General features: G+C 35.5%; 2 protein-coding genes across 3 annotated transcripts; both read left to right on the top strand.

The window, feature by feature from the left end:
- On the top strand, positions 1 to 5,554 carry LOC138307419 (transcription intermediary factor 1-beta-like). The gene is made up of 2 exons (XM_069248161.1): positions 1 to 93; positions 3,327 to 5,554. Exon 2 carries the CDS (start codon positions 3,356 to 3,358, stop codon positions 5,327 to 5,329), a length of 1,974 nt encoding a protein of 657 aa, XP_069104262.1. The 5' UTR covers positions 1 to 93; positions 3,327 to 3,355; the 3' UTR covers positions 5,330 to 5,554.
- A 5,055-nt stretch (positions 5,555 to 10,609) lies between these two features.
- Positions 10,610 to 18,251, top strand: LOC138308228 (renin receptor-like). 2 transcript variants are annotated; one of them, XM_069249209.1, is made up of 8 exons: positions 10,610 to 10,740; positions 11,797 to 11,927; positions 12,437 to 12,577; positions 13,442 to 13,540; positions 14,165 to 14,353; positions 15,065 to 15,214; positions 16,144 to 16,257; positions 17,646 to 18,251. In XM_069249209.1, the coding sequence occupies exons 1-8, from the start codon at positions 10,683 to 10,685 to the stop codon at positions 17,841 to 17,843; spliced, it is 1,080 nt and encodes a 359-aa protein (XP_069105310.1). In that variant the 5' UTR covers positions 10,610 to 10,682; the 3' UTR covers positions 17,844 to 18,251. The 2 variants fall into 2 exon arrangements, with proteins under 2 accessions (XP_069105310.1, XP_069105311.1); XM_069249210.1 differs by lacking the exon at positions 17,646 to 18,251 and adding an exon at positions 17,347 to 17,406.
- The last annotated feature ends 846 nt before the right edge of the window (positions 18,252 to 19,097 follow it).

The raw sequence follows: 19,097 nt of genomic DNA, 5'->3' as shown, positions 1-19,097 counted from the left end.
CGGAAGAATTATTGTGATCATATTTCAGATCTATAGTTACTTCCCTTTGTAACGTTCCGTATCTGTGGGAGTGATCTGTGGTGACTGTGACTGGTGAGTAATGTGCGGTTCATGTACACAGTGTATACAGGATTTTTCATTCGAAGAACTAGATATCATAGTTTAATCACTGGGCTATCTTGTGTATAACATTAAGTATAGTGTATTGACATCATCAATCGACAAATTAATCCTCAAGTCTGTACTGTAACGCTAACGAAGTAGAAACCGAAAGTAGAGAAAAACAATGACAAAAATATCTGATTCAAATACAGACGATATTATTACTCCATTTGATCAAGGTCAATGATCTGTAAACATCCCATTATATAACTTCGGATCAATCAAATGTCTGCTTCCAAAATCTTGGAAATGTGTTTTGGGGACGAGATAGTTTGAAAGCGTTGTTAAATTTGTTTTTTTATGTAGTCATTTCGCCCAAAGAGCATAACAAATCTTAACGTATATGTATAATGGGACGACATATCCTTTTCACTTGATGTAACAATTATGTATAAAATGTATTTGATCTGAAGTACAGAACGTGAACCCATATGTGATGTTTTCAGATCCTCCATTTATTTAACGAATTGATCATATGGATCTGTCTTTATATCAAATTGAGAAAAATAATTACAAATTTAATTATCTTCCTGCTTATTGATAAATGTGGTTGTGATTCAAATATCAGGAAGACGGCCTTAAGACCTAATATTTTCAAAACAAATTAATAACCTTTCAAGGTCACAGATATCAAATAGGTAGAAATATGCCAATTAGTTCTAAAGCTGGTAGGCGTAGAAATTGACCCTTCATATTGGACCTGTAACTTCCTGAGATGAGGAAAACACACCTTGTGAATAAAGGGCCTTGATATTTATTTAAGGTCACTAGGTTACGATGAAGGGGGATACTGCATTCTCCCATACTTGACAGGGTTACCTCGCGGATGCAAGGGAAAAGATAATTCGTTCTTTGCCGGGTAGGGAAAAGACAGCTCACAGCTCGTCTGAATTTTTACCATTTCTCGTTAAAGTATCGGAGAAAAAGAATTATAGATGGGCCAGTCAGGTGGAAAGGGATATCTCAACCCTCGGCAAGTCTAGGGTTGATTAGCCAAAATCTTTCATGATGGTTGAGATATCCCTGTCGACTTGACAGACCCATGTAAGATTCTATTATTCTATCATCTTGCCAGTAACTACGAGGAAAGTAATGGCCATAGCAAGACCAGGTATTTTGGATCTATTGCATGGTGCTATGATTATGACGTTATTTCAAACGAATGGCCTTGGCCTTCATTAATGGTCATAAGTGTGATATAGGCTAAGATATATACAGAATCAATAACTAGCAATCTAAGAGCCCTCCTATTGGACAAAGAATATTGTGGGATGGGCTAGGTGTTACCATATTTATGTGATCATTTGAATTACCTTGAAGATTCATTTAAGACCACATTGACCAAACAAATAAATCTAGGAGTCTATGGACCTGATATTGAACCTGTGCATGCTGGGATGAACCACTACGAAATACGAAAGGTTATCAAATGAATGACCATGACTCTGATTCAAGGTCACAGAGGTCCAAAAGGCAAAGATCATGTCATCATACTTAAATAAAGGTTACCAGGTTTGTTCAAGTAATTGTGATTGATAATCATTTGGAGTGACTTGGGTCAAACATGGAAATATTTTTGAAATGACTGAAACGACTACCTATGTTATAAGACTTATTAATACATATATGCACCATGATCACCAGATAGCAGGTGATCAATTCAGGTCCGTTGGGTCTTTTTTTTCTTTATACGTAAAAAATTGTCATAGCTGAATTTGTTATGTTAGTTTTACTTAAGGTTTTAAACGTGATTTTTTGTATGCCTATATATCACTTCTTAGGTGTACTTGTATATAACTTAGTCGATTACAGTTGATTAGTAGATTATTGTGATGTTCATAAAAAAATTGGTAATATATGCAAAAAAATTGTAGATTTCAGTTATGCAAGTCCACAGGATTCAATACATATTTCTGTCACCAAATAATCATGTCTTTATGTTTACTTTTGTTTATAGCATGTAGTAGAAGCATTGGTTTGTATATTTTTGCAAAATATGCCAAAAAAATTGTAGGTTTGGGTTCAGTACATATTTCTGTCACAAAATAACCATGCCATTATGTTAACTAAATTTTATAGCATGTAGTAGGAGCGATGGTTTGACCGGATTCGACCTTACAAAGACATACGTATTGGGCCCTTTTTCACCTTATTAAAAAAATGGTGACTGTAGATTATATGATGAAAATATAGCATTATAGGAAGGCATTTCAATCATCTCAAATAAGTCTACTATATACTTTTAGGAACACTGGACATGAAACGAAGACTAGTTTTGAGAAAAAATATTTAACTGCTGTACTTGGGGCAAAACATGCAGATTGTGGAAATACACTTAAACCCTTATATTAAACATTTTTTTTCTTTAAAAAAGTCCCACTATGTTCATATGACATAACATTTAATATGTACATTAGTATCAATTGGGGATGTCCCATATATACCATATTTGCGTGTTATAATCTATAGCCGCCATTTTCCTGACAAAGTAATAAAGAATTCTATGTCTATGCTTTTGTAAAGTTGAATCCAGTCAAACCATCGCTCCTACTACATGCCATAAACACTAGTAAACATAATGGCAGGGTTATTTGGTGACAGAAGTATGTACTGAAACCTGTGCACTTGCAGATCTGAAATCTACATTTTTTGCATATTTTACCAAATTTTACAAACAACACAACAATCTATTAGTCAACTGTAATATCTAAGGTTAGGTCGAATGCAAAGACGCTTTATATCAACTAAGTAATGTTCAAGTACACCTAAGAAGTGATATATAGGCATACAAAAAATAACAAGTTTAAACATGGCCTTAAATCTTAAGTTATGATGGCATGTCAATGTTTCTATAGTAAGCCAGTCAAAGGGAAATGAAATTACCGTAATTTTCGAGATTTGAACAAAAACCTTTATTTTCACGAATCTGCCTATCCGCATTACATATTATTCAACCATTTCTCGATATTTTGCGGATCAACTTTTCGCGGTCATAGTAATGTCCTGTGAAATCGCGAAAACATAATACTCACAAAATCAACTAGCTATATGATAGAATGAATTGAATACATTATTATGAATACAGTACAATATATTTTTTCTAGCAAATAGGATTTATCACGTACATAATGTTTAATTGTTTTTTGATGACGATTTATTTTTAGATCCACCTTGAACACTACCAATACCTACAATGGCTGAAGGCGGACGTCCTCCAGAACTTGATCTACACTTACTTGAGTGTCCAATCTGCCTTGAAAGACTCCAACAACCCAAGTCCCTACCTTGTCTACACAGCTTCTGTCAGGAATGTCTTGGGACTTACATTGACAAGGAAGTTTCTGAGAAGAGGGTGTCAGATACCTCATTTCCCTGTCCAATCTGTCGGAGGACGACCTCCCCTGTCAATCAAGCTGAACCAAAGGAGAAATGGGCGGAGCAGTTCCCGACTAATGTCGTAATCCAGGATCTGATCCAGCTAAAGGAACGTTCATCTGAATTACCATACTGCAAACCCTGCCAGACCAAAGGTACCCTGACTAATCCAGCCAAGTTCTGGTGCAAAATGATGAACATCCATTTTTGTGAGAACTGTAAGAAACAACATCATGACATCCTGCACAATGACTGTGATATCTTAGATATCAGTGAGTATGATATCAGCAGGTCAAAACCGGAGGAATCAGTCCCGAAATGTGATCAACACGAAGAAAAAATCCTTTGGTATTGTGAAAAGCACCAACGTCTTGGGTGCCATGTATGCATGATCAAATACCACAGACAGTGTGAACAGGAAGTGGTGATGACAGCCAAGGATTATTTAGAGAGGTTAAAAAGTGGGACACGACTAAGAGACATGGAAGAGATGCTGAAGAAAGGGGCTGAGGCCATGAAGTCGTTAGTGAAGGACTTTGATGAACAGATCCAAACCTTGGTTCAGAATCAAGAAGTTGTTCTGAAGAGCATCACAGATCTTCGCCAGAGGATCGAGAAAGAACTAGATGAACGTCAGAAAGCTGTCACGGATGAATTGGTCACAAAGTATAAGGAGGAGAAAGAGAACATTGACATGTCATTACGGCAATGTGATCGTCTGATGAAGGGTATGCTAAATACTATGAAGTCCTCCGTCAAAGCTGTGGAGGAAAACAATCCCATGGAAGTTATAATGATGTATCAGAGGGGACAGGCCGAGATCGAGTCATGTCAGGACCTGATCAAAGACATGAGGGAGCCCTATACATCCGTCAGTATCCAGCATCATGTTCCTAAACCTGGCACTCAAGGTGATCACATGTTGGGGAATATTGTGATCGAGAAACAGGGGAGACGTTTCCCTGTTGATTCTGGGTTCGTTCCACTAACGCTGTCAGAACGCCAAGCGAAGGAGATAAGGAAGTTCAACGTACGTATTCCAGCTGATCAAGATATTAAGATACGTGGAATTGTGTACCTTCCAGATAACAACTTAGTAGTTAGTGACAGTACAAACAAGAGACTGAAACTGTTTACAGACGAAGGACAGTACCTGGATCAGTTGACCGTTCCTGAAAATCCTTGTGATATGTGTTTGGTGAACAACACTACTGTGGCAGTCGCTGTCTGTGGTAAAGGTGTACATGTGGTAAAAGTGGAGGACAAAAAACTATCTCTGTCATCTGTCATCAACATAGACAAAGATTTACGTGGTATCACACATACAGACGGGAGGTTTGTAGTGAGTGAGTATGGAGGAGGAGTGTACAGTCTGACACAGGACGGAGCCACTGACATGTTACACAAATATGACAACACATGCTGGAACCTGGGACATGATACAGAGACAGGTGACATACTCGTCAGTACTTGTAACCACAAAGACGGACAAGTCGCAGTGTCCAGACTGTCGCCAGACAAACGCCGCACGGACGTGATGAAGGTTGGTGTCGTGAGAGTTTCTACTGGAATAGACGTAGATAGGGAGGGAAACATATACGTGTGTGGTTGTTTTTCACACAACGTCGTACAGATATCTGGGGATGGGACACGTGTCCGGGAACTACTGACATCTACAGATGGAATGCGGAGACCAAGGGCAACAGCTGTTAATGGTGAAAAGTTTGTGGTTTCCAACCTGAGTGATACTGTGGATGATCGTAGCTACATTCGTATCTTTCAACTCTGCTGAATTAATGGAAACTGTGATACATTACAATAATAACAAACAAGGAAATGTATTTAACATCACATCTCAAAACATTGGTTGTGTGATGATTAAAATAAGACAATAATTAATGACACTTGTTTGTACATCTTTTCTTTCTAAAGTTCCATCTCAGAATCCAGAAGAATCACTTAATATATTAAGATGATGTTACAATGTAAAATGAATTAAAGATGTTATATGATTTTATATGCAACCAGCCTTTGTTATTTTTCACCACCTCATGTTAGATATATATCTTACACTCGTGGATATGAAGTACGTAATTTATTTCACAAGTGCTATAATCTGATATGCCACGTACGAGCCTTTACACAAGTTGCATACCCAATTACTCTACAAGATTTTTATATTTCATCTTACACAGCGCTACGAGTGTAATAATCTGTTTTTCACATCACATTAATGGACATGAGTTTCAATAGTTAATTGTTTCTGTTTGAGAAATGAAAAAGAACTCAAATGAAATGTTTCTGGCAACTAAAGTTTGGTTTTATTAGTTTAACATCCAATTACCAGCCAGGTCATTTCAGGATGTGCTCGTTATGTTGGTAGAGGAAAGCGGAGTAAAACCACCGGCTACCGATCAGAACCTGACAGCTGCCCCACATGATATTCGAACTTGTAACCCCTAGGTAGTATGTCAGGATATCTTGACCACTCGCCAACCGCTGCCCCTTTTTTGCGGTTTCATTAGTTTTGACGTCCTATTAATAGTCATGTCATTTACAGACGTGCCAGGGTTGTTGGTAGCGCAAAACTAGATTATCAGGAGAATAAGAGGTAAGAGAGTAATTCTCACAAAATTTCTTACAACTAGAAATAGTGAAATAAATCTGAATCATTACCCTATAATAATACTATTGATACCATAAACAATGTCTCAACAAATAACCACTACTTCACTAACAGTGTCTCAACATATTACCACTACTTCTCTAACAATGTCTCAACATATTACCACTACTTCTCTAACGGTGTCTCAACATATTACCACTACTTCTCTAACGGTGTCTCAACATATTACCACTACTTCTCTAACAATGTCTCAACATATTACCACTACTTCTCTAACAATGTCTCAACATATTACCACTACTTCTCTAACGGTGTCTCAACATATTACCACTACTTCTCTAACGGTGTCTCAACATATTACCACTACTTCTCTAACAATGTCACAACATATTACCACTACTTCTCTAAAAGTGTCTCAACATATTACCACTACTTCTCTGACAGTGTCACAACATATTACCACTACTTCTCTAACAATGTCTCAACATATTACCACTACTTCTCTAACAGTGTCTCAACATATTACCACTACTTCTCTGACACTGTCTCAACATATTACCACTACTTCTCTAACAATGTCTCAACATATTACCACTACTTCTCTAACAGTGTCTCAACATATTACCACTACTTCTCTGACAGTGTCTCAACATATTACCACTACTTCTCTGACAGTGTCACAACATATTAACACTAAAAGTCGAGCGCAAATTAGTTACACCCTTGTTCACACAGAATGAACTACGTTCAGACTACAGGTAGACAAGGAGTGCACAAGATAGGTAGACATGCACGGATCAAATGCACAAGATTTAGACTACAGGTAGACAAGGAGTGAACAAGATTTAGCTACATGTGATAAGAAGAAACAGAATTTGTAACAAGAAAACAGAATTTGTAAGGGATATAGAAGATGAGTTTCACTTTATTTTGATTTGTCCATTTTATATTGATCTCAGGCGCCAATTAATTAAACAATATTATTACAGGAAAACGTCGATATTTAAAGTGATATAATTGCTTAGTATAGAAAATGTCAGAGAGTTATCAAATTTAGGGAAATACTTGTATCTAGCTTTTAAGAGACGATGATCGAAATATATATTTAAAGTTGATATTTCGTTTACATTTTTCAATGTCTAAACTACATTGTAAATATAATTGTAATCATAAATGCAATTAAATTAAATTAAATGTAATGTGTACATGTTTTGAACCTATAAGTCTAAGGGCTTTTGGTAAATAAAAGATTGATTGACAGATTTTCAGATTTTATACCGCTCTCAGACATACAAGTATATAACAGAAGGTTACTATACATAATGTTTTCTCTCATATACCTACTCGTGTAATACTGGCTGGTCTAGGGCAATACACTCATGCTATCCATGCAATAAAGCCTCGTGACGTCACAGCGTCAACATAATTACTATTTTTGGGGTACAATTTAACGATTTATTTTTAGAAACTAGGCTGGATTTACTTAAAAGAAAATATCAAGCAATTTTTCATGTATATAGAGTTGACTTGCAGTCAAATTTTCTTTCAAATTTATTTCAAAATGGCGGAAAATCATTGTAATGAAATTGCAATAAAACGTCGAGGTATGAGAAAAAAACATACTCTTTCATACGTGAATATGAAGGATGGGGATATTCTACCCTCGGGTCACATAATGTTGTAAAAACCTCGGCAAGCATCAGGTTGTACAAAATTTGTAACCCTCGGGTAGAATAACCCTAAATCCTAGCTACTGTTGTATTGGAAAAGATATCGCCTTCTGACTGACTTTCAGAAGGCGATATCTTTTCCGCTACAACAGTGGCTACATTTACCTATGTCCTTGATATCCAAATATGAAAGAGTCTTATAGTCATGCATGTATATAAAGGGCACATAGCGTGACAGTGTATTACAATATGTATTAGTGCACGTGATGTACATGCTCAATCAATAGTTTTTATCTTTCAAAAACTTACATACATTTTTCGAAAAGTTATGTTACATACAGTAAATAGGCCTCCATTTTGATAATACTATGATTTCTATAATAGTAATTTCAGATATGCATTTCTCTTAAACGTTTCATCATACAGTATACATTTTGTACATTCGATTCAAACATCAGTAAAACACCGATTCCAAGTTCTATTTACTTCAGGAATCAGTCCATCTTCCAGTTTCTATAGGTAAGTGCAAGTTTGAAGTTCTGAATTTTATTATTATTTGCCTATCCGTTGACTTAAATAATTTCACAAAATGTTTTTCAAATTCAAAATAATTTTTAAAATTAGAATTTATAGTTTGATGATTTCTCTATATCACTGAACCAACCAACCAACCCTTTTTTTTACAAATTGATCTTAAAAATTAAACTTTGCAAGGACGTATATGAATATAAATCCTTGATCTTTATTTTACGATAGATTTAAGTATGCTCTATTATATGTACTGTAATGTACATTTTTATATAGGACCAATTTGGGCGATCAGGGCCCAGATGTGCTCCCAGAGTCGTATAACTGACACCGTGAGAGTGTTTATATATCGGAGTTAGGGGCTTTATGATAAATAATTAATTAATAAGTGTTGCGTTGGTTTAGTGATTATCTTGATGACTAGTGCGCCCAATTTCGAATTATGGGGTGCCCAAAATGTATCAACACGGTGCCCAAACTTCTGTCAATTAGGAGTTTGTTAGGGATGTTTTCTGTTCTCGCGAGAACCTTAACAAGATGAGTGGTATAAAAGAGAGTGCGTATGAGAGGATGAGCGAGTCTGACGAGAGCCCGAGTCTGGATGATAGGCTGGATGTGATACCTCTGTATTCTTTACATATATTCTGTTTGGATTTTAATACACTATTGGAAATTTACAACTGTGTTGTTTCTTCACTGAAGTGGTAACCCAGCACAAGACGACCCGATCTATTTATCTTTTATGTGACGTGACAGACGACAGCCATCATGCTGTAGGAACTCAGTGATTTGAGAGGAAACACATATATATACATATAACACGGAGTCTGATCAACTTCTCGTAGTCAAATTTATCAATGTGGTAATTATCATCTTGTTTCCAGTCATGTCACTAGTTCCGGGTACCACAGTTTGTATTGGCATAGCCCATTACCCTTCCGGAGCAAAATATAAAGGTTTCTTAAAAACATTAATAACATCAGAAAATGCATACCGATGACCTAAAATAAGGTTACGACACCAAACATATGCAAGATTTCCTGCGTAATATATGAAAACATTTGAGAGTCAATTCGCTGTTTTGCCGTCTGGCGCAATGATAATCAACTACAGCGCGGTACTTATAGGACGACGGCGGGAAACATAATACGACCCGCTTTATGAAAATAAACATTTTATTTATTCTAATCAAATCGTTCAGAAGGTGATGATAAATATAATATTAACGGAAAGCTAATAACTTTTGCAACTCTACAAAAGTATCGATCTTGTTTTACATTCCCATTTTAAAAATTAAAAGCCGTTTCGGAAAGGTAGTGGGCCTTTAAAGTATTATTACGATCTCGGCAACTATCAAACACGTACATACGTATGGACTAAAACACAACGAAAATCGTCGCAGTACATTTATTCTGGTAGTCCTACGTACATTAATAAACACCAATTTCTTCGAAAATATGTTTAACATTATGCATCCATTTGAATTCCATCATAGTATTTGTTTGTATAAGTTAAACATCAACTTATATACATGCGCATGTATATTGCTAGACAGATTATTAGTTGTGATCATTATGTGCCAGAACATAATTATTCTGTTTTTAAGCTCTATATAGTTATGGAATCTCCCTAATTCGCCATATACTATGTATCACACGTACTTTCATAATACCAATTAAGTATACGTTTGCATATAGCTGTAATATTTTCGTGACCCCCTACTTCTACGTACTGAATACGGTAATACTGCTAATACCGAGAGAATCATTTGTATATTTTTAATTAACTGAATATAGATACCGTAGGAAGAGGAATGATTCTTAAAAAAAATCTTAAAGGCTTGTAAACAGCAAACATAGCATTTCTTGAATGTTTTAATAATTTCAATTTCTTTTTTATGAAATCTCTCATTTTAATTCATCAATATAGAGTCTACTCCTAGATACGTGTATGAAAACGAATCTACTTTGTGAAAAAATAACAATCTTTGTTTTAGACTCTATTTGTGTTTACTTAAGCAAGGTTTCTCACTTATAAATAAAAGTTAGAACAAGGTAATTTACAAATGGAGATGAAAGCCTTGCTAAAATTAGCCAATTATTTCAAGCTGCATGGTTTAGAATAAATGAATGAATTGACAATCTCTGAAGTAGGCCTATTTACACTTTGCCAACTCACAAACCCCGCCAGGCACGGCGGTGCACTAACCCGAGCATTACCGGTATACTTTGCGCGATAGATCTCTCGGACGTTTTCATAGAGAAAAGCAAAGACGCGATGAGTTCCGTTTGATCTGACGTCGTGTCACATGGTTATCCAAAATGGCGACTGACAGGAAACTTCCGCTATATCTTGCTGGAATATTTGGATTGATTATAGGTAAAGTATATAGATTAAGCATTGCTATTTTCACGATTTAGTATGAACAATATGAAAATAACACAGCCATTACCATTCAACGATTGATACATGGTCTGTTTGTTTGTTATTGGATGGCAGTTTCCGCTGATCGCCAATGAGGGAATGACCTTACCTGGCTAACAACACAAGAATTTCGCTAGAGAGAAATACATATCGTTGGCTCTTTCTCGCGAAATTAGACATTGGTTAATATGGGATCAGTTATGACTACCATCTAACTTATAATCTATATTTTGGATATTCCTTTGCACCGACCATTTTATAATAGATAACGAATATACGTACGCGTCGACAAAAGTCATTTTGTATTCTTCTGTACTGTCTTGGACTAACGTTAGATGTCAATATTATCAAACTTCAGATCTACCGCAATACGTTTCTGGACCCGAATGGATACATACGCATGTTCACCTAGGTCATGATCATGCGAAGTTCAAATAAATTGAAGCGATATCAATATGTTAACAAAAGAAATATAATCTAAATTTCTAAATTATGGCTGGATCAATATACCGGTATACTGGTATGTGCGTACCGGTGGCGGTTTTTTGTAGCATATCGATATATACATACATATTTAAACATGCTGATACATATTTTAACATGCTGTATATCGCTGCATCGTTTTAAATTGTATAAACGCCCCCTTTGATTTAACAATGTTTAAGATTATGTGATGCCTCAAGCTCTAATATCAGCATTGTATCCCATATTACATGAACTTGTGAGTGTTTTACATGTGAATCATGGCATAATAATAATGCGTCCCAAAGGATGAAAAATGCATATATATATGCATGTTAAATTTTGTTTACTGTAACAGATTAATGTGTCATGAGTACAGAAAATATGGCTGACTTTTTTTCGTCCACAATTTACATTTTGGTTTATTAATATGTGCCCCCCCCCCCTTGTTACAATTATTTAAGCGCTAATTACAGTGAATACAGTAGTTACTTTGTATACCATGGCCAGTTAATTCCAGATCATCATGATTTTTGTTTTTATTTACAGCTCATGCGGTCTCTCAGGAGTTGGTGGTGACACATGCCCCTAAGTATGTTCACTTTCAAGAACAGTCCGAACAGTTACAAACCAGTGATGTACCAAGAGTTATCTCCCATACCCTTGGAGTTCCAGCACAGGTCAGTATTCTCGTACTAGATAGTGTTAATGAAGATATTTTCATGAGAGCTTAATTTCTTGATTTTCTTGTATTAATCTTTCACTGTGTGTTGTTATTTTCATGAAAAATGCAATTTTAACAACAAAGTTTATACCCGTACAAAATATCACGTGCGGAGGAAATTTTCCGATCAAGCGTCCTATGCATAATTAACGTAAATTTTCTCCTTGCGTTATTTTCCATATTTACAGTACTCGGGCATCCTGTTGACCTTTGACCTTTGGTAGATTCAGAAATCAGGTCATCATTTCTCAGAAAGCTGAAGTGATGACTCATTTAACATATTCATCAAGGAAGACACATTTAGGCACTTCTGGATCAAATGCAAGGGCAGTCCATTATTAAATTTTAGGGGTGAATTAGTTAAATTTTGGCCCACTTTTGATCATGAAGTTAACTTCAAAAGCCAACAATCATGAAATTCATTACCAGGTGTACATATATACAATTTGACTTTTTTTTCTTCAGGAGGTGTCTTGGAATGGCCTTAAGCAGGGCTCGTTGTTCAAACGGCCCAAAGCTAACGTGTTGATCTCAGTGACTGGATACGATGGCATCAAACAGAATCCACTCCCTCTCAAAAGTGTTGCCAAGTACCCCGTCACCAATGTAAGTATAACGATAACAGCTTTGGCTTAAATGGATAGTGCAAATGTGGTGATTTGATATTGTTCCTGGAGGTTAACCTTGTCAATAACCATATTAAAATTAGACTCGAAGGATCCCATGTGTGAATCCTGATCTGGCCGTACATTTTTAGGCTCCTACTAGTTATTTATGCTGCAATATTATTGTAGCTCAAAAGATTTTTAGACAGATAATGGTGTCGTCTTTGGAGCTACAATTTGTGCTTATTACTGCTAATGAGGCAAAGTAATGATTATGCAAAAGACTTTTAGACAGATAATGGTGTCGTCTTTGGAGCTACAATTTGTGCTTATTACTGCTAATGAAGCAAAGTAATGATTATGCAAACCATTATCAAAATGTTTGTATGCATATTATTGTACTTGTTGTATATCACTTAACTGCTAGGAAATAAAACTGAAATGTACAAAGTAACAAATTCACAGCAAGACTTTATTTTTTTTCACATATAAATATGACGGTCTATTAGAAGCAAAATTATACGACAAGTCTACAAATTATGAATTTGACGTCTTGTGATTGGTACGGTAGATTTTAAGAATGGTGGTTATGTTTGTTTTACACAAAAATAATACATAAGTACATGTATCCATAAAATAATTGGAAACCTACAAAAAAAATATAGAAAATAGTGCCCAAGTGATTTTCTGAGATGGTCGCCACTACGACACATAGGAACCGTTATATGTAAATACACCGTACTCGGCCGAAAGGTATAGAAGACCGGGTACATATATTGGTTCTACACTTATTTGTTTAAGTAATAATTTATTGGTTTGTACAATTAACCTGACTCATTTATAATTATAATTTTCTCTTTTGTAGGATGTAGCGAGTGTAGATATCGGGGAGTTGATGAACAATTTACAGAACGCCTTCTTCGACCAGACCCCTCTTCTCCTTGACGCTGGAGTGGACAACAGCGTAATTAATTAATATCTCTAACAGAATATATTATACAACTGATTTTAGTAAACAATGCAGTTAAATTTTTCAAAGAGAACTTGACAGCTGTGTGTTTTTACTGTGTATAACGGGTTGACTATCTAACGTACCTCATTGAGATAAAATGTTACAGGTTGACTATCTAACGTACCTCATTGAGATAAAATGTTACAGGTTGACTATCTAACGTACCTCATTGAGATGAAATGTTACAGGTTGACTATCTAACGTATCTCATTGAGATAAAATGTTACAGGTTGACTATCTAACATTACCCTATTCCTGATGATCATAACAGCATTTAGTTCCCGGTATTTGGTAAAAAAATTCCCAATTGATAACTAAAAGAAATGAGAAAATTATGCTTATAATCTTAAAATTACATGTGTAATTGTTTTCATGCAATTAGCAGTAGTTAAGGTTTGACATGAATTAGCGCTTGAATGACAGCTTGAAAAGCGACAAGCGCTTAAATAAAATTACCACTGAAATAAGTACAATGTATGTTTATTGTATTTTAGAGTTAGTATCGTAGAGTCAGACTTTGTTAAGATTACAGGCTATTTTTGTAACTAAATAATTTGATGACTTTCTCTGTTGTAGTTTTTCGATGTACACTCGGACTTTGATGTATTCCGTAAGATCCCCAACACGATGCGCCATATGGCTGACCGTTTGATGGACGTAGACTCGGTCAGTCGGACCCTGGCCACTGGCACACTCAATACTTCTTCACCAACTCACCTAAAGCTGATGGGAGAGCTACAGATGATCCAGGATGTCTTTAACACTGTACACAAACTTACTCTATATTTGGATTATTATAACCAGGGTTACTTTGATGATTCTGTTAATCTATGGTGGCCCTGGCCATGTATATGTTAGCATTAGATGGCACTGATAGTGTATATTTTGAGAGAAATCATGGCCTTGACAATGTGTATTTTATAAAATATGATGGCCCTGACAATGTACATTTCGTGAAATACAGTGGCCCTGACAATGTTTATTTTGCAAATTATGATGGCTCTGACAATGTATATTTTGCAAAACATGATGGCCATGACAATGTATATTTTGTGAAATATCATGGCCCTGACAATGTATATTTTGTGATATTTCATACTGTGGGGAATATGTTAGTCCAGGCAGTCTCTATACAGGGGAATATGGTAGCACTGACAATATGGACTTTTCAGAATTGATAAAAGTTGAACCCCTGCTGTTGAAGTCGGAATGAAAAAAAAAATACTAAAAATTTCGTCCAATTTAGACAATTATTCATTAACTATAACAGGAATGTAAAGGACATCGAGAACATGCAAATATACATATGATAACTTTCATAGTTTAGTAATTTCTTGTGGCAAACATCTCTGCAACTTTATTTTAGTGCTTTTTTTTTCTCTGTTCATAAATTTTGTAGACATGTTCTTGAGTAAAACTGACCTTCCCGATTAGATTTGATGTTGATTCTAATTTTCATTCCACCATTGTTAACAGTTGTCCAACAAACCAGAGATGCTTTTGTCTAAATCTCCGGATCTTCTGTCCTTCAACATCGGTGGTCTGAGAGACGTTGCTGAGAAACACGGAGCTGGATCTTCGGAGGTGTCAGATGCTTCAAGCCTTGTAACAGATTTCATCCATAAGGTATGATCATGTATTTTCAAGTCTACAAGTTTGATAGAACCTTTTGATAAAAGGCTAATGGATGTTGATATATGATGTTACCAAGTACAAAATATCTCTGTCAATATCAGACGACAAATGACCAAGGAAGCATGGGTACTAAAAGGTGTAAAGCAGGTAAAAAGTTGTCATCTAAATTTAAAGTTTGACACTTTAGACAATGCTGTTGATTTACAATATGCTGTAGAGTGGTACAAGATCGCGAAATTTTGCCCTACACATAATGTTTTGTGACGTGTTGTATTTTAAGGATAAGACAAATAAAAGAGCTCAGTTAAATCTTGATCTAGAAAATAACGCCCACGCGCATGGTTTACCGTAAGAAATCATGAAGTTAACCACCCGCGATAATTTCCATGTTTACAATACCGGGAACCAGCTTCATCATTCAACTTTCCTTATCTTTAAGAGGCTCCTAACCATAAAATTGTCCATAGGAAAGCATTACAGAGATTAAGAAAGTCTCCTTTAGTTAACTTTAGACTTTATTTTCTTAACTGTAATGCTGTCAAATAGGGAATTTCATGTTTACAAGTCTCAGTGTTTGTTAAACTAGGGCCTGAGCATATATTTACTTAACACAAAATTTTATGTGCCCTTTTACTGTAAATTAACTTTCTTTCGCGGCTACTACTTATCGGGATTTCCATTTCAAAATATTTTTGCGGAGACTAAGTTTCGCAGATTTAAAATTGAATGAAGATATGTTTGAATTTAATTGTGCTAGAATTGCCCTAGAAATCAATTTTTGGATATAAACTTTTGGGAATTTACCTTGATCGCGAAATTCACGAAAATAAATTGCACGCGAGAGAAAGTTAGTTTACAGTATCCATATTTTGCTCTGCAGCTTTCTGTGATTGCTTTTACACAAGTTTTGATTTCTTCAGATTACCGACGACTTCCGTCACCTTTATAAAGACAATGTTATAGTGGAGGTATTGACCTTGACCCCACAAACTCCAGGTTACATAAGGAAGGTCCGCAGTCTCAAGGCCGCTGAGGTAAGTATTCATCAATATTATCAGAGCTTGATTGGGATTGATTTATTTTAAATCTTATTAACAGTCTGGGTCATTTAAGGTGGTGACAATATGAAGAGATGGAGGAAAGTCGCGATAGACTATTCGAAGACAACTGCTGACCTAGGCCGTTTTCGTTTATTCGGAACAACCGGTTTGACCGTTGGTTAAAGTAATTATTTCAAGTATAAGTCCTGACGGACCTGCAGTTTTTGATACAGGCCTGTGAGGGCTTTGCCAAGGCTCGTCTGAAAACAATGTAAAATCACCAGGTCCGTCTTTAATTAATAAATGAACAACGAGGTCCATCAGCCAAACCGTATAACCGAAAACGGCCCTACAGTCATTACGTAACTGTCCCAGATAGGATTCAACCTTGTCACACAAAGGTGGAAGGTTTATTGGAATTAGTTCAGACATCTTAACCACATGACTCCTTATGAGGAGAATAACTTTTGGAAATGATTTTTCATATCATATTCTAAAATTTAGCAAAGTTTCATGGTATGATTAAGAATATATCGTAAATTTTCAATTCTGCGGTTTTTAAACTCTAACAGACGATATTCCACATATGACCTTGTCCTATACGATAGACCTTATTAATGTTTTGACAGGTGACCGGTGACATTCTTTATATGAACTTGTCTTATGCAATAGGCTTTATTAATGTTTTGACAGGTGACTGGCGACATTCAGTATTAATGTTTTGACAGGTGACCGGCGACATTCAGTATTAATGTTTTGACAGGTGCGGCACAAGTTAATGTTTGACCGGCGACCGACATTCAGTATTAATGTTTTGACAGGTGACCGGCGACATTCCTGATATGAACTTATCCTATATACGATAGTCCTTTTAATGTTTTGACAGGTGACGGCGACATTCCTGATATGAACTTATCCTATATACGATAGTCCTTCTTAATGTTTTGACAGGTGACCGGCGACATTCCTGATATGAACTTATCCTATATACGATAGTCCTTCTTAATGTTTTGACAGGTGACCGGCGACATTCCTGATATGAACTTATCCTATATACGATAGTCCTTCTTAATGTTTTGACAGGTGACCGGCGACATTCCCGATATGAACTTGTCCTATATACGATAGTCCTTCTTAATGTTTTGACAGGTGACCGGCGACATTCAGTATTAATGTTTTGACAGGTGACCGGCGACATTCAGTATTAATGTTTTGACAGGTGACCGGCGACATTCCCGATATGAACTTGTCCTATACGATTGACCTTCTTAATGTTTTAACAGGTGACCGGCGACATTCAGTATTAATGTTTTGACAGGTGACCGGCGACATTCCCGATATGAACTTGTCCTATACGATAGTCCTTCTTAATGTTTTGACAGGTGACCGGCGACATTCCCGATATGAACTTATCCAAGGATTACGATGAGGACTACTCAAGTATATTCAACATCATTCTGTGGTTCATGATCGTCCTGGCCATCGTTTTGTTCGCCGTCTGCTACGGCATGTGGAACATTGACCCCGGCAGGGATAGCATCATATACAGAATGACAACCACACGACTAAAGAAGGAGTAGATCTTCATAATACTGGTCTCCATTATCAAGTTTGTACAAGTTGTACAAATCGGCTTTACTTGTATGGTATGAACAAATCTTCTGTATTGGGCAACAGCTTTCCAGCAGAATGGTTATGATTGATACATATTTGATGTAATTTTATCGCAAAGGTCAAAGGTGAATGAATTATGATTCTCCAATTACACACATTTACCAATGACATAAAACTTGTTTGTGTATTATCATCCAACCTGTTATGTACAACTAGTACAAATAATTTAATATTACACATATTTTGTACAACTAGTACAAATAAGATAAAAGAACATTCAGTTTGATAATTGTTTCCACAAGATAGACTTCCATTATATATGTGTATGTATTAAGTTGAAGCATTCAAATGATGGTATTGTCAATTTTAAAATTTTCTTAAAAGATTATAAATTTTTTTTTTTGAAAGAAAGAAATTAAAAAAATAACCCTTTTTTTTCTTTTGTTTGATGGGTTAACGCTTTCAGGCTTTATACAATTCATAATTTGATATAAATCTGTAAAACAAATAGTGTAAAACTTAACCATATGTGAGTGAGTAGAAATGTATAGAAGGTGTATCATTATGTATCTAGTCTTGTCTGATGAGGACAAAATTAATGGTGATTTCATGTCGTTACTATTTATTAATAGGAATATTTTAATTTTGATATGTTTATAATTCTGCTGATTATGTTAAGATTATGAAATATATATATATTGGTGTGAATGTTGTTGTATTTGTTTGATATTCCAGTCCCCTTACTCTATAAAAAAATCCACCCATGTAGTCACCAGACGTAAGTTGTCGTGTAATTAAGTTTTCATATTTTTGAATGAAAGGTAATTCACAACTGAGGAATTTCAAAATTGTCCTCGTTCTCAGCTTCAAAACAACTGATTCTAAATATGAAAATTCTATTTGTTTAGCCAAAAAAATAAAAAGGTGAGAAATTTTATATTTTAACTATCACAGGTTTGTAATGTTCATTTTATTGCAAGAACTACAATTTGCGAAAATAACCTTTTTTTTTTTGCTCGTGTATACATAAGAACTGTGGTAATATATTAATTGTTTAAAGGCCATAATTACGAGAACTTCAGTAAAGTAATAAAGTTTACAGAGTCTTCTATAATTCAATTACATTTTCGACAGCAAGAAGACAAGTCAAGTGTGGGAAATCGATGTTAAATGATCTATTTGTTAAATCTGTGAAATAATGACTACAGTTCTCATCTGCT

Source organism: Argopecten irradians, chromosome 14 (genome assembly GCF_041381155.1).
Source record: "Argopecten irradians isolate NY chromosome 14, Ai_NY, whole genome shotgun sequence".
NCBI classification, from domain to species: Eukaryota; Metazoa; Mollusca; class Bivalvia; order Pectinida; family Pectinidae; genus Argopecten; species Argopecten irradians.
Note: the sequence above shows the minus strand (reverse complement) of the source record. Positions and strands in the feature narration are given on the sequence as shown.